At 42.3% G+C, this 15756-nt stretch overlaps 2 protein-coding genes across 4 annotated transcripts in view; both read left to right on the top strand.

Moving 5' to 3' along the window:
- col4a6 (collagen, type IV, alpha 6) overlaps positions 1 to 12407 on the top strand; it is an 83683-nt gene extending 71276 nt beyond the window's left edge. For all 3 annotated transcript variants that reach the window (XM_068307867.1, XM_068307868.1, XM_068307869.1), the window contains 23 exons: positions 571 to 642; positions 1008 to 1115; positions 1221 to 1439; positions 1568 to 1726; positions 3306 to 3476; positions 3555 to 3698; positions 3777 to 3899; positions 4706 to 4887; positions 5008 to 5071; positions 5177 to 5251; positions 6359 to 6466; positions 6579 to 6686; positions 6780 to 6851; positions 7226 to 7345; positions 7428 to 7544; positions 7690 to 7851; positions 7931 to 8029; positions 8110 to 8262; positions 8340 to 8456; positions 8571 to 8762; positions 8848 to 9019; positions 9092 to 9206; positions 9929 to 12407. In XM_068307867.1, the coding sequence (XP_068163968.1) occupies positions 571 to 642; positions 1008 to 1115; positions 1221 to 1439; positions 1568 to 1726; positions 3306 to 3476; positions 3555 to 3698; positions 3777 to 3899; positions 4706 to 4887; positions 5008 to 5071; positions 5177 to 5251; positions 6359 to 6466; positions 6579 to 6686; positions 6780 to 6851; positions 7226 to 7345; positions 7428 to 7544; positions 7690 to 7851; positions 7931 to 8029; positions 8110 to 8262; positions 8340 to 8456; positions 8571 to 8762; positions 8848 to 9019; positions 9092 to 9206; positions 9929 to 10189 (3113 nt within the window). In that variant the 3' untranslated portion in view covers positions 10190 to 12407. The remainder of the gene's footprint in view (positions 1 to 570; positions 643 to 1007; positions 1116 to 1220; positions 1440 to 1567; positions 1727 to 3305; positions 3477 to 3554; positions 3699 to 3776; positions 3900 to 4705; positions 4888 to 5007; positions 5072 to 5176; positions 5252 to 6358; positions 6467 to 6578; positions 6687 to 6779; positions 6852 to 7225; positions 7346 to 7427; positions 7545 to 7689; positions 7852 to 7930; positions 8030 to 8109; positions 8263 to 8339; positions 8457 to 8570; positions 8763 to 8847; positions 9020 to 9091; positions 9207 to 9928) is intronic.
- A 415-nt stretch (positions 12408 to 12822) lies between these two features.
- On the top strand, positions 12823 to 15756 carry ankrd46b (ankyrin repeat domain 46b). Its single transcript, XM_068308200.1, has 4 exons — positions 12823 to 12907; positions 13798 to 14140; positions 14291 to 14449; positions 14588 to 15756. The coding sequence occupies exons 2-4, from the start codon at positions 13830 to 13832 to the stop codon at positions 14802 to 14804; spliced, it is 687 nt and encodes a 228-aa protein (XP_068164301.1). The 5' UTR covers positions 12823 to 12907; positions 13798 to 13829; the 3' UTR covers positions 14805 to 15756.

The following is a 15756-nucleotide window of genomic DNA, read 5'->3' on the forward strand; positions in this document are numbered from 1 at the left end:
GTAGGCAATAAAAACTGATAACAAAAACATAATATATAGTTGACTTCAATGAGGTCATATCCGGTAATATTGTTAATGGTCCTCATTTTGATGAGTTTGCTACTAACAATTCAGCCTGCAAGTATTTCTCTTGATCAAACTCCCAAATGAAGGATTTATGTTGAGAACAGTCGTGGCATGAATGGAGGCGACAGACAATCAATATGGTGTAAGACAATTTACTGTCCAATTGTTTGATAAATGTCCATTTTAAAGTATTTTTATTAAGATATAGCTCGTATTTAGTGTTACTTTACTATTTCTCAGTAGCCAAGAAGAGCTTAGATGTAGTATTTCTCTGTTGTTTTAATATGGTGTGACTCAGACCTGGCTCAGATATTATTTTTCAGACATGTAATCACTTAAACTTACCTCTAAATGAATCTGAATAATAATCGGGTCTAGTAGAACTATGTAAGCTTAGTGTTTAGTGATGGATACAGAGAGTGAGTTAGAACTAATGTTTCTGTTCTATGTTACTCTGTTAAACCAAGTAAAGTATGATGCTAACTTGTGTGTGACTGCTACCAGGACAAGTGCTACCTTGCACCATTCCTGGTGAGGTTGGAAACCCCGGTGTTCCCGGCATACCTGGATCTCCAGGTACTTATTTATAAAATTGGTGCTTCTTAAATTATTCATTACCATTTAAATTGTTATTTTTTCGTTAAAATATGATTAGTATTTTTTCTTAATTGAAAAACATTATTTTTTATAATATATCAGTACGATGACAAGGTAAGCGATAACATACCTGTCGAAATATATTAGAGATTTTCTGTGAATTTCTTCTTTCTTTGTCTTTTTCAGACGGCGCAGTTTCTGTAGTATTTGTTATTTAAAAAAACAAAAGCATTGCAAAACAAGTTTATCAGAAATTAAACTTTAAAGTTTTAATGAATCAGAACAGTGAGTTGTTACTACAGTAGTTTGACTTTTACTAAGTCGTGCCTGTTTGTTCCTGTTAGGTCCTAAAGGTCAGCCAGGTTTCCCAGGAGGCTCTGGTCGTCCAGGGTTAGATGGTAGCCCAGGACAGAAAGGAGACCCCGGGTTTGGAGGCCAGCCTGGACCCCAAGGTGAACCAGCACTTTGTACTTTTACCATAGTTTTTTCAACTAAATGCAATAAGAAACTGAAGAGTTAAACGTCTGTTCACTCCATTTACTCTTTCCTCCATTCAGGTTTCCCTGGACCCAGAGGGGACCCTGGTATTCCAGGTATTCCAGGACAGGGTTATGATGGAGGCAGGGGGAAGGATGGCGCTCCGGGGCGACCCGGAGCCAAAGGTCAGCCCGGAGAGGTACTAGGAGCCACGCCTGGACCTTCAGGACAAAACGGTTTACCTGGAGCCCCTGGAGACAAGGGTCAGCCCGGGACACCGGGAGGACCTGGTTTGGCTGGTGGGTGTGAGACAGACAGAGTTTAACACCATCATCCTCCTAAATGATCATGCAGCAGAATCAAAAGCCATTCCGTGTTGTGAATAAAGATCTACGTAGAAACCGCTGTAACGAACATTTTCCTTCAGGCGAGGATGGACGTATTGGCGTTCCGGGACTGAAAGGAGAGCGTGGACTGGATGGTCTCCCTGGTTTTCCTGGTTCCCCTGGGCCTCCAGGGGAACCAACTGGTGGCATTCCAGGTCCGCGTGGAGCTCCTGGCAACCGAGGGTCGAGCGGATCACCAGGTGAGAGAAGATCTTTCTACCCTGTCTGTGTCAGACCACTCAGCTAGCCAGACCTCTGTTTGATCCTGTGAGGATTCTAGATTCCACTTGACAAATGTGAGAGATCACTTTTGTGCCTTGTTATTTATAGCTTTACAGTAAAAGGAAAAACAAATTATTTTTTTTTATACTTCTCATCTCATCACTCTTTCTTCTTCCCCTGTTTCTGTCACAATCCTTCATTTACAAATCAGACACCAGTTTTGTTCTTGTTGTTTATATGAACTCTGCAAACTCTGCACCCAAAAGAATGTCTTCTTCTCCTGTTTTCTATCTCTCTTTGTTGTCTTTCCTCCTTTCATACCTCTTCCCTCATGCCACCACCATTATCTCTCTCCATCCTCTCATCCCTCCAACCTTTCTTTGGTGTTGGGTCATTCGCTATAGGCTGCCAAGGTGAGACACTCTCCCCATCCATCCATCTATCCATCCATTCATTGCTTCCGCCCTTCCATTCTGCTCCAATTCCTGCCTTAAACCAAAAGCTTTAACTGCAGTGTTCCTTAAAATATCTGCCTGCTTTCCTTTTCTCACTTTTACAGCAAGAAAATGTCCGTCCGATTTGTTTTAACCTTTCGATTTTTAGCCTTTAGTCTTTTTTTAGTGTGAAAAGTTAATCAATAATTAACTCTTCACATATTTATACTTAAAAGTGTGAAGCTAGGAACTGAACGAGATGACAGATTTACATGTGGCGCAACCGACGGAGCGACTCAATCAAAATTAATAAGCTCCTTGGTGGGTTCAAGCGGACATTTTAGCTGTGATCAATTCAAAACTGACAGTTTTTTCAATCAATATGTTTGTTGATGATTGGTTTTTTTTATCTCTCAGCAAGCACTAACCCTCAAAACTCAACTACATTTCAAAAAGTAATCCATCTCAGTTGCAGTAAATTTGTTTTTTAACCACGACTGTAGATGCATCTTCTACGCTTAAAAAGGATTTTTTTCAGCTCATTCCCATATTCTTCCGTAAAAGTTCTAAAAAAAAGTGACTGAGCTGCAGGGATGAGTTGAAAATGGGGTTTCTTTTTAAGGATAAAAACAGTAACAGTAGTCTGCTGTCCTCGCTAATCCCGTCTGGAATTGCACTTGAGGGATATTAGAACATGATTAATAATTGAATATAATCTATAAAATGTTTGCACATTTTAAATTCCTGCATGTGAATATGATGATTCAGCACCAACCCGTTGAAGTGCAATTTCAGCCTTTAAAGGTAATAAAACAATGTAATGCAACATGTTTGTTTCCATTGTTTCTACTTTTCTGTTAAATTGTGTGTGTGTGTGTGTTAACGTGTGTATTCAGAATATAAATAACTCTACCGATTTTATGTATTAAGGTAAGTTCAGTTATTTCAAGGATGGTAAGTTTATCTTGCTTGTTTTTAAAGAACTTAGTTTCATAAATGTTACTCACTGGAAATTGTCATTTTCTATTACTCTGTTTTAGAGATTTTTTTAACACTTGTGAAAATAAAACCATCTCCACTAAATGATTCTCTTTCTGTCCCATCGTCATCCGTCAACCACCAGGTTTCCCTGGTCGCAAGGGAGATAGAGGAGACCCGGGTTTCCAAGGGCCAGCAGGAATGAAGGGAACCCCAGGGTTACCTGGTACTCCTGGAACACCTGGTTCAAGGGGACCCCCTGGGCCTGCAGGACCAGGAACTAGAGAGGGAATCCCAGGAGCACCAGGAAGGAAGGGTAGGTTGGACCCACCCTCATTTTTGACGTATTTTAACATCTTACCAAAATGACAACATTCACATTCTCTTTCTGCAGGTGAGACGGGTTTCCCCGGACTGATGGGTTTCCCCGGACTACCAGGTCGTCCTGGAAGTCCTGGATTTCCTGGAGGGAAAGGAGAAGCTGGAGGGCCAGGAAGAAACGGACTCGCTGGTGGTCCCGGATATCCTGGACAGAAGGGTAGAGTGTCATAATAAAACAGGGTGGGTCATCGAAAACAAGAGTCTTACAGACAGCCCTGTGGTTTCCTTTCTGTAGGTGAGAGAGGTTTCCCTGGTCTCCCCGGCCTGCCCTCTCCTCCCCTCCGATCAGAGTTGGTGGAGAAAGGAGAACCAGGGACCCCAGGTTTCAGCGGACTTCCTGGTTTCCCTGGACCCAGAGGTAACAGTACTTTCTGTTTGTCTTAAACAAAAAAATCAGCTCATTACTGGGCGCTTCGATCTCACTACATCTCAATTTCCATCTGAAGTGATTACATACGGCTTCAAAACGGTGATGCATTGTAATTGTCAGTGTTCGTCTGTCCGTCCGTTCATTAGTCCACCTAATATCTTCGCAACCATTGCAGATAGAAAGATGATAGCAAATTACTCTGGCAGCAAAGGGGATGAAAATGAGATGATGACATTGACTTGGTAAAAACTAGGTCAAGGTCAAATTTTAACTTTTGTGCACCCAGGAACCAGATAAGATAGAAAGACAAGGTAGAAGGCCAGTATGAGTAAGACCATGCACTAGCTTTGATCTATGGTCAAAGCTAGTGCATAGCTTTGACCTACCCTGAAAGGTCAAACCTATGCACTAGTCAGGTACTACTTTCAGGGTATCCTGATCAGGGTAAGTAGCAGGATGTTGCAGTCTCTGACTGCCTTGGTTCTAGTTTTGATTGAATAAATAAATACAAAGTAATCATACCAAGAGGAAAACAGTCTAACCTGCATTTGTTAAAGAGGCAATTCAGAACCAAATATTCATAAATATTAATGCTTCTCCTACCTAAGCATCATAAACCTAAGTGAGTCTGGGTGGTCTGGGCTTTATTGTCCAAACAGGTCACAAAGAAGTGGCTTTTTTTTTACTGTATTGGAAACACATAAATATTTACAACCAATAAAATGCTGTCATTGAACCATTGATGGAGGTAGTATTGTGTTTGTTTAGCTGACCTGATCTGTCTCTGGTTTCAGGTGACAAGGGTCTGCCAGGTCTCCCTGGTCGCCAGGGTGTGCCTGGACTTCCTGGTTTTGCTGAGCTGAGCAAAGGACTTCCAGGAGAGCCTGGATTCCCAGGGCGACCCGGAGGCCCAGGCTTCCCTGGACCAAAGGGAGAATCTGGAATCAATGGATTCCCCGGCTCCTCTGGACCAAGGGTAAGAGGCATACACACACACACACACACACACACACACACACATACACACACTTTATTACAAACTGAAGTTCAATACAAGTTCAGTTCACCAGATTCAAGTCCTGATCACGTCTTTCAGGGTGACGATGGCGCGCCTGGATTACCTGGAACCCCTGGTGAATTTGGTCGGCCTGGTGGTAAAGGTGAGCGTGAACATACGACCACACACCACAAAACGCATTTCAGGTTGTCTGTCGTTAAAATATAATTCTTCAATTTATTTATTGAGTCAAATCTTTGCTCCTCAGGTCTACCTGGAGAGTCATACGGTTATCCTGGAGGCCCAGGGGCTAAAGGCCAGCCCGGAGAGCCAGGCTTCCCAGGTAAGACTGAAGGAGTTTGGAATTGTTGTGTTTCCAAATTCCAAATATTTTTGGAAATGTATTTGATTATATCTTTTCAAGTTTCCTCTTTTTGCAATGTACACAATACTCCTTATCCATCCATCCATCCATTCATCCATCCATCCCAAACTTCCCTTTACCCACCCACATCCACCAGCTCTGACTGGGGGGTCCCAAGGCAATCCACCGGCTTGCCTTCTCACTAGTCCGGTTTGCAGCCCAGTGTGAAGCGGTGGGGATGAGGATCAGCACCTCCAAATCTGAGGCCATGGTCCTTCGGAGAAGGCCAAATACTCCGAGCTGCTGTTCGGTGCATACGCACAAACAACCTCCCACAGCCTTAAGCCGTAGGGAGGCGTCCACCGAGGTAAACTCCAATACAGCAGCACTCAGCCGGTGGATTTTGAGTACCCCCACACCCACCCTGCGCTTCACGCCTGACGCAACTCCAGAGTAAAACAAGGTCCAACCCCTATTCAGGAGTTTGGTTCCAGAACCGAGGCTGTGCGTGGAGGTTACCCCCACCAGATCCAACTGGTAACACTCAACCTCCAACACAAGCTAAGGCTCCTACCCCGCAAGTGAGGCACATTCCACCTCCCCAAAGCCAGCTTCTGCTGCCTGGGTCTGGTCCGTCGTGACCCCCTGTCGTCACTGCCACCCACATGGCAGCGCACCCGACCCCATCGATCTGCCCTGCGGGTGGTGGGTCCACAGGGGTGGGAAGAATCCATGTTGAGCCCGGCCGGGTCCCGTGGCAGACCCGGCCACCAGGCGCTCGCTGACGGACCCTCTGTCCAGGCCTGGCTCCAGATGTGGGCCCCGGGCTTCCTCTGGGCAGGGTCACATTTTTCCCTTTTCGGTTTTTCATGGGGTCTTCTGAACCATTATTTTCTGGCCCTTGACCTGAGACCTGTTTGACTTGGGTGACCCTACCAGGAGTAAAAGACTCCCCACAACATAGCTCCCAGGATCCTTAGGGCACACAAACCTCTCCACCATGATAAGGTGATGGTTCCTTGGAGAGGACATGACTCCTTAGACCTTTCTAAATGTCTTACCTACATGTGGTTTTTCTCTCCTCAGGTGGACGCAGCAACAACGGCCCTCCCGGTGACAATGGCTTTCCAGGAAGCCCTGGTTTCCCTGGAGCAAAGGGAGCTCCTGGTGAAGCGGGACGTCCTGGAATAATGGGTGAGAGAGAGCTGTGGCAAACAAACCTGATGTCTAATTTAATATTTTCGTCAAACCACCACAGAGGAATAAGGAAGCAACAGTGAGATTAAAACTTTAACTTTTTCTGCAGGCTCCCCCGGTTTCCCTGGGCCGAAAGGCTTGTCCAGCGTCCCAGGAAGGAGAGGACAAGATGGGTCTCCTGGTTTGCCTGGAAGTCCTGGAGGTCTTGGAGCCAAAGGTAAGAAAAATATATTTTTTGAGAAAAATAGACTTTGTTTTTAGTTGATGTAACAAAAATTAAAAAATCACACCTTTTTTCATTTTTTTGCAGGTTTGCCTGGATCCCCTGGTTTGGATGGACTTAATGGACTTGGTGGAGCTAAAGGCCTCCCTGGAACCCCAGGCAAGGATACATCTGATAATGCAATTATTGTGCTGGTAGCTTTTCTCCATATTCTGTGGAGAGTTAATCCATTTAAAACAGATCTGATGGACTTGATCATTGTGTTTAAGTTCCTTTCTGGAGTAACCAGAATGTAAAAGATGGACTTTTTCAAGCAGGCACAATGGTGGACTGAAAAATGTCGGACTTACGGACTTGAGAACATTTCATGTTTTAATGTAGGCTTTAATAAGGCTTTAAGAAAATGTGACTATTGACACTAATCCTAAAATACAGAGGATGATGTGAAACTAAGAACAGTTTTCAAAACTAATTTAGCAACTTACTAAACGCTCATATGCAATTACAGAACAGTATTTTGTATTTGTATCCAGGAGTGAATACGGGAGGCCGTCCAGGGGCTCCTGGTATTCCAGGATTGAAGGGAGACCGAGGCGTCTCTTATCCAGGAGCTCCGGGCTTCCCCGGCCCAAAGGGAGAGAGAGGAGACTCAGGTGAGGTTGAAAATATGTTGAATGAAAATAAATGAAGTGTTAGGATATCGGAATAACAGCTGCTGGTCTGTTTTTGTATCAGGTGGTCCCGGACTCCCAGGGTTCCCCGGTAGGCCTGGACCCCCTGGTGAAACAATTGGGTCAGATGTACCTGGAGCTCTGGGAGACCCTGGCCTCCCCGGACTTGACGGAGAGTATGGTAAATACATTTCTTTAACACAGTTCCTTTCTCTGTTTCCTATAATTTTACATACATTTTAACTTTTTTTTTCCTTTCCTTTCCTTTTGTTTCCTCTCTTCTCCTCTCCTCTCCTTGTAACTCAATTCTCTCATGTCCTTTGCAGGTTTCCAAGGTCCGCCGGGTCCTCCTGGGCCTCCTGGTCCAGGCACATCCCAGGGAGACAGAGGTGATGCTGGGCTTCCAGGTTTCCCTGGCTCCCCTGGTAGGAAAGGAGAAGCAGGAGGCCCTGGAGGCCCAGGCGCTCCTGGCAGCTCCGGTTTCAAAGGTGAAGTTACATTCAAAGCAAACACTTCTGTCTTTACATTTACTAAAAGGACAAATAAAACAGAATTCCTGATTTTCAGGAGCACGAGGTGAGAGTGGCTTCAGTGGAGGTCCTGGTCTGAAAGGTTTTCCTGGCGATCCTGGTTACTATGGCGGCAAGGGACCCAAGGGACTTCGAGGTAGGGGGACTTTTATGTTTCTACATGTAGACTTTCATTAGTGGACTGGAATGATGTTCCTCTCACGCATCCATCTCTAGGACCCCCTGGTCGTAAGGGTATCCCTGGAATCACGCTGCCTTTGCCACCACGAGAGCTGCAGAGGTCCTTTGGAGACGTGGGCATCCCAGGAGACAATGGAGGCTCTGGTTTCCCAGGAGAGCCTGGTCAGCCTGGAATGCCTGGACGTCCAGGTGAGTGTCAAAGACGTTTAACAGTCTATTCCATGAGACCGAACCATAACATCACCTCTCCTAATCCTCTCTTACAGGTCCTAAGGGTCGTCCGGGCCCTGTGGGCAAACTTGGAAGGACTGGATCGCCTGGTCAAGCCGGACTTGTCGGTGACACCGGGCCCCCCGGTTTCCCTGGACCCACTGGAGAACAAGGTCAGTATTCTCTTAATGTGTTATTGGGGAAACCATTTGTCTCACAGATTGCGCCATCAATAGATCCATCAGTATGCCAAATATATTGTTCCTCCACATAAATCTCCACATCAGGTCTCCCTGGTAATGTCGGTCGTCCTGGCCCTCCTGGCGCCGTGGGCCGCAGTCACGGCATCGGTTACACACTGGTGAAGCACAGCCAGGACTTCCAGGTCCCCATGTGTCCTCAGGGCATGGCCAAGCTGTGGGACGGATACAGCCTGCTGTACGTGGAGGGACAGGAGAAGGCACACAACCAGGACCTAGGTAAGCTGCTGTTACAGAGGAATGAAGGGCCTTTCCGATTGACAGATACACACAATTCCCTTCTCTCTTCTCTTTCCCCCTCCAGGTCAGCCAGGATCGTGCCTCCCCAAGTTCAGCACCATCCCCTTCCTCTACTGCTCCCCCAACGAGGTCTGCTATTACGCCAGCCGCAACGATAAATCGTACTGGCTGTCAACAACGGCTTCCATACCCATGATGCCCGTTAGCGAGTCACAGATACAGCCGTACATCAGCAGGTAGTGAGCGCCGCTTTGGCCGTGACAGCCTGTGATACAATTAATGGACTTATTGAGGTTTTCTTCCTCCAGGTGCTCCGTGTGTGAAGCTCCGTCTCAGGCCGTGGCCGTCCACAGTCAGGACGTGACCATCCCCACCTGTCCGCCTGGCTGGAGGAGTCTCTGGATAGGATACTCTTTCCTCATGGTAAACTAAAGGCTTATTGCGTCTCGCGAAGCGTCAATGTATTGTAATAGTCAGTGTTTGTGTGTTTGCCAGTCCGTCCACCAAATATCTTCACAGCTGTTCCAGATAGAAAATGAAAGAAAAAGCACATTACTCGGGTGAACAAAGGGGATGAAAATGAGATGATGACCTTGACCTTGAGAAAACTAGGTCAAGGTCAAATTTCAACTTTTGCACATTTATTTATTTGCATATATCTCAGGAACCAGATAAGATAGAAAGAGGAAACAAAAGGCATTATATTCAGGGAGGCAAGGGGGTGAGAATTAGATCCCAACCTTGACCTTTAAGAACTAGGTCAAGGTCAAATTTTCACTTTTATACCTTTTTAGGTACACATCTCTGAAACCTGATGAGATATAATCACAAAACAAAAAGCAACATTTTCAGAAAGCCAGAGGCACAAACGTGATGATGACCTTCACCTTTGGAAAACTAGGTCAATGTCATCCTTAATAGCACAATTTAGAATTCATTACTGCAACCATTATGAAAGTAGGTCAGGGTAAAATTTTTGAATTCAGGAGTGTTGCTGGTACAGATTAAGTTCTAAATAATCCTTCAACATTTACTTATCTAATACTTAAAAAATGTTCAGAATACAGGAAGTGATCAATACTGCTTCCCAGCTGCAATAAAAGCTAAATAAAAAGCCTGAACTTTTGTGAATCTCTTCTCTGCAGCACACAGCAGCTGGTGCCGAGGGCGGCGGTCAGTCCCTTGTCTCTCCCGGCTCCTGCCTGGAGGATTTCCGTGCAACACCATTCATCGAATGCAACGGGGCCAAGGGTACCTGCCACTACTTTGCCAATAAGTACAGCTTCTGGCTCACCACAGTGGATCCCAACCAGCAGTTCCTCTATTCGCCAGCGCAGGAAACCCTTAAGGGAGGCCAGGAGCGCTCCAAAGTCAGCCGCTGCCAAGTCTGTAGCAAGATCTTGTAGTAGGAGGTGAATGGAGGAGGAGGGGGGTGATCTTTGTCAATACCTCAAAGCAAAAAAAAAAAAAATAGAGGTGTTGATAAAGGAAGATGTTGTGATATATATAAAGAAATCTATAAAACAAGAACACATGACTGACTGAAGATGAGCCCCTCTCCTGCTTCACTGGTGGTTTCGAAATCGAGTTGAACAACTTTCTGAATGAATGAATGGCTTCTTAAAAAAGAGATGGAGGGAGGAAATGGAAAGAGAAGTGTGATTGCCCTTCTCTACATTATCACTGACAATGGTGCTGTTGTTTATGTTCTTTGTGTTTGTTGTGTGTCTGTCTTCAGTTTTGGCAAGAATTATTCTCGGCTACCTCGGAGAGTGCCACCCCCTTTTAGGATAGCACTGCACCGCTTACACACCAAGGCTGGATGTCCGCGTCAGATGTTTCAGTTCAGACAGTAAAGTCAAACATTAGGATGTTTAAAAATTGGCTGATTGTAAATTTTAAAATCTTTTTGTCTGAACTGATTCAACTAAAGTCTGTGATTCTGGCGGAATTTCTAATGAAACAGCTGCCATCAACTGCAACTTTGCTTCTTTTTATATTTACTGTTTCTACAACCACTTTACTTCCAATTAAGAGAAAATGATCAAGGATAAAATATACAGTTTTTTTTAAAGAAAACCAGCAAAAAAAATGAAGAAAAATAATTGCAATAAAACACACAATCTGCATATTCTATTTTAACATCACAAAAAAAAAATCAACTTTTTTTTTATGTCTAGAATTTTATTTCTACCAGTATAAAAAATAACGTTTCCAGGTAACTGTCACATCTCAGATATTTGAACCTTAAAAGTTTAAAGAGTCAACAGCAGATAACAACCGACAACAAGAGCAATCAAAAGCTCATTTTGATTAATTCTGTTTTTATTTTTGAGTAATTCTTGTATAAGTATTGTTTAAAACCACTGTTTTGGAAACTAATCAGTAATTTAATCATTGGTTCATTTACCCATAAAGCTAACATATAATGTTCAAATATAAGAGATTTTTAGTTATTGTGCAAATGCATAAGTTACCAGTGCAGTACTTTAAATCTGCTATGCAAGTGTAATGTTTCATGTGTCTTTATATGCAGTATTTCAGAATAAAAACTCTATGGTGCTAATAAAAAAAAAAAAATCCCTGGCTTGAAAGACATTTAAAATTGGTGTCTATTAAACTTACATGCAATAAAGTAACTGAGCATCCCTTCTCTAAACACAGAAGTCCAGAAATGGTTAACTTTAGTTATCATATATAAAAATATTGCACTGATGGGTTAGAACAGTAAACAATTAAAATAAAGGGGTGCGTTTCATCCGCACATCCACCTTCACAAGATTTATTTTTATGTCATGACCAAAATAAGATAAAAACCCAAACTTTTGCAACAAGAATCCACACATACAGAACTACAATTGCCATTTTAATTATTGCTGTACATAGTGCTTACTGTGTTTCCAAGCGAAGTATGTTAGAGAAAATAATCTATAATGCTGTTCGCTCTTTATTTTATTTTCTATTTTTCAGTCTGTGTTTTTTTTTTCTCTCTCATTGGATAAGGAGGAAGAAGTTTCTTGTTTTGCATGTAAATTACAAGTCTGGGTTACTGAACCTGGTTAATATCAGGAAACTCCTCTGTGTGATTATCCACAGTAAGTGAAAGCTATTGGTGAACTGATGTAACCACTATGACCACTGTTGTTGAGCACATAGCTCTGTCTATTTGCTGGTAGCCCTGATTTCATTAATATGTCACATTTTATTTTCCTCTTTATTGCCAGACTTTGTTTGTTGTTGTAATCTAGATTGTAATTATTTTACTTAAGTCATCATACGTTCTCTGAGCTTTATTTACTGAGATGGGAGGGAATGGGAAGATAATGATGTGTACATTAAATATTATGAAAAAAAGCCTTGAGGATCATATTTTTTGTATGGAAAATATATTCACCGCTGATGATTTAACAGATGCAACAACTGTTTTATCTCTCTGGTCTTTATTCCACCTTCTAAACCAGTGATTCATGGAGCAACATATTGTAAGTGCCTGGAGTGACAGAAAAAAAATGCATTTTTCCTCAAAGAGGATCCATAACAAGAAATGGTATTAAACATGTATGTTACTGTAATGTGTATTTCTGTGCTCACACACTTTGAAATAAAGATTGTAAAGTAACTGATCATTTCTGGTGCAGACTTATTACTCAAAGCACGGCAGATGTATGGTGTGGACATAATTTCTATAGTTGACATAAGGTATTGATGGGCGTTTGGATAAATAAATATCAAGAACATATTTGATTTTAATTTACTATGATTAGTACTGCTGGAAAAAAAATGTGAATTATAATTGTAATGTTTACACAAAAGTTAAGAAAAGTCAGATAAATAATAAATCCCAAAGGAAATTGTGAAAAAATAAAATTTAGCAAGTCAAAATGGATGCAAAACACAATATTGTTTTAAGTAATATATGAAGTATAAAAGATATACTTTTGAAGTATAATTTTCTTGGTACTAGTACTAGTAGGTGCAGTCTGGACATGTTTAGGCCGCTAGAGGGCGACAAAAGCCTCCAGATAAAATTAAACAGGAAGCGAAGCATCACAACAACACTACACTGCTAGCAACCTCAGCGCGCAGAAAAACGTTTTTTCTTCTGATTTGGGACATATTAACAGGTGAGTCTTGCACCTAAAGCTTTTAAATTAAGAATATATCAATTTTTGAATCGCACAGCAAACTTTTTCTAGGTATGTGTGTCACGTTAATATGTTAGCTACCATTAGCTCGGCTAGCTTCTTTTCAAGCGCCAGTATTTTATGACAGGATCATTTCTGGTGCAGTACGTGAAGTCGTGACATAAATGATCGATCAAGACAACATAAATAGTTTGTTGTTATTTCATTTTGTTGTCGTGTTTACAGTTACAAGCGAGTTAACATTACAGGTAGCCGATTTCACTAGGGTTAGCTGAGCTTCTTGAGACAGTCCACAAAAATCCAGAATGTTAGCTTTAAGAGGATTGCTTTAAAAATGGTGTATAAAATGTATTTAATGTTCATGCAATAGAGCTTATTCAAAAGATAAATACCTAATATTTGTTTTTATTTGGTGGTTAGCATTTTTGTCGCGACAGGAAATAACCAACAATTTGCATAGATGACAGTTGCATACTGTTGATTACAAAGGGTCACTTTGATGTTTGTCGACTAGAAACATTTTTGTATTTGTTCAGCTCAAGTATTCTCAAAACACAGGATTTATGTTGTGATAAATATATATCACTAACATTTCATTAAAAATGTCTTACCACATGTTATAAATTACCCATAGAGGGATTTTTTTTATGACAAACATTCAGAATTCATCCACAGGACAACAGATCAAATTAAGATGGATCAACCTCTCAATCCAAAAAGACAACTGAGAATCACACAGAGCAAAACAGTTGTCAGTCAGACATTTCCATGTTCACAACCAGGTAGAAAACAACTTTGACGAGATCTGTAAAAAAGTTAATAGACGTACAATGTGTAATATTAACAATTCCCTTTTATGCTGAATGCAGGTACGCTGGAATTTTCTGATACCCACTCGGACATGTCCTATGTCTTCATCAACGATTCCTCGCAGACCAACGTGCCTCTGCTGCAGGCCTGCATTGATGGAGACTTACCTTTCGCCAAGCGGCTCCTTGAGACGGGATGCGACCCCAACATCCGTGACAATCGGGGCCGAACCGGCCTCCACCTCGCCGCTGCAAGAGGGAATGTAGACATATGCCGCCTGCTGCACAAGTTTGGGGCTGACCTGTTGGCCACCGATTATCAAGGAAACACAGCGCTGCATCTGTGTGGGCATGTGGACACCATACAATTCCTGGTATCCAATGGACTCAAGATTGATATCTGGTAAGAAATGTGATGCCCTCAATTGATGAAGATGACATTCCTGTAAGTTAATGGTTTATAAAATCTTCCAATTGATGCCATAACATTTGTCTAATTAACTGGGATGTCTTTGCATACTGTTTACACAACACTGTCGTTTGCCCATAATAGTAACCACAATGGTTCGACACCTCTGGTGCTGGCAAAGAGACGCGGTGTCAATAAAGACGCCATCCGTCTGCTGGAAGGACTGGAGGAGCAGGAAGTTAAAGGCTTCAACAGAGGACCCCACTCCAAACTAGAGACAATGCAGATGGCAGACAGTGAGAGGTAAGTGTGTGTGGAACCACAAGATTTTTTACTTTCAAACATTGTGAGATTAGATTCTTTATAATATACTGTATATCACTATTGCTGGACACTTTTGACGGGTGTTGATGAGTCTGTCTGTTTGTATGTCTGTGTCAGTGCCATGGAGAGCCACTCTTTACTCAACCCCAACCTGCAGAGCAGCGAGGGCGTCCTGTCCAGCTTCAGGACCACTTGGCAGGAGTTTGTAGAGGATCTGGGATTTTGGCGGGTCTTGCTGCTGCTCGTGGTCATCGCCCTCCTCTCTCTTGGGATCGCCTACTACGTCAGCGGGGTCCTGCCTTTCTCTACCAGCCAGTTGGAGTTGGTGCACTGAGAAGAGAGCAGGAGGACCTGAAGAAGAAGCATGGGGTGGTAAAAATGAACAAGTTCTGCTTACAGCTTAATTTTCATCAGATTCATGTTCATTTTCAGCCCTGATGTTGTTTTGGTTGTTTTGACTGACTGATCAAATAGTGTTATTAGTAAAAATATGTTTCTAAAAAAAAGTGGTCTAAAGGAAGAAAATTAACTTTCTCAGCTTGAAGGATACCTTAAACAGCTTAAAGCAATCTTAAGCTGAATAACCGGAGGACCCAGGCGTTACCTTCTGTTGATTCAGTGGAACATCCCCCTTTAAAATGAGATCACATTTGAAACTGCTTCTGAAAAAGTAGTCTCATATTTAACACCCTTGTTTAGTCAATGTAGTATAACAACCTTTAATTTCTTTCATTCTGTATTTTCTGTTACAGGCTGTATATTGCTACGCTTTTTTAAAATTTTGTGTTATTTTTGTTCAATTTTCCAATTGTGTTATTTATCCAATATCTCCTGTATTAATTTTCCTACGTACATCTTATGATTTTTAAAATCCTGCATCACGGCTGTCTTTAAAAAAGCGCTGCTTTTGTCATTATATCAGTGAATAGTTCGAACTAGAAACAGTTGCTTTACAATGACAAAAGTTGATCCATTTATGTTGTACTCTCTGCTTAAAAACACCGTGACTGTGTGCCGTTTGAAAGGAAGCTACATGTTTCACTGCAGCTCATTCAGACTTTGCCCCTGGAAGCATGTGGCTTTGTTGTGTTGGAATCAACCACGTTGTTGGAAACATCATGTAGGCACTTGGAATCTGTAGGATTATTACTGTTTGTTTTGTGCATTTTCAACCATGTAGATTTTATGTATTTGTTAGTTTTCCACCAATGATTTTTCAGTGTCTAAAGCTCTTTTGAAGTATGACCTTATTTAATGTGACAAATGAATAAAATAATGTGTATCAC

This window comes from Antennarius striatus, chromosome 23 (assembly GCF_040054535.1).
Source record: "Antennarius striatus isolate MH-2024 chromosome 23, ASM4005453v1, whole genome shotgun sequence".
Classification (NCBI taxonomy): Eukaryota; Metazoa; Chordata; class Actinopteri; order Lophiiformes; family Antennariidae; genus Antennarius; species Antennarius striatus.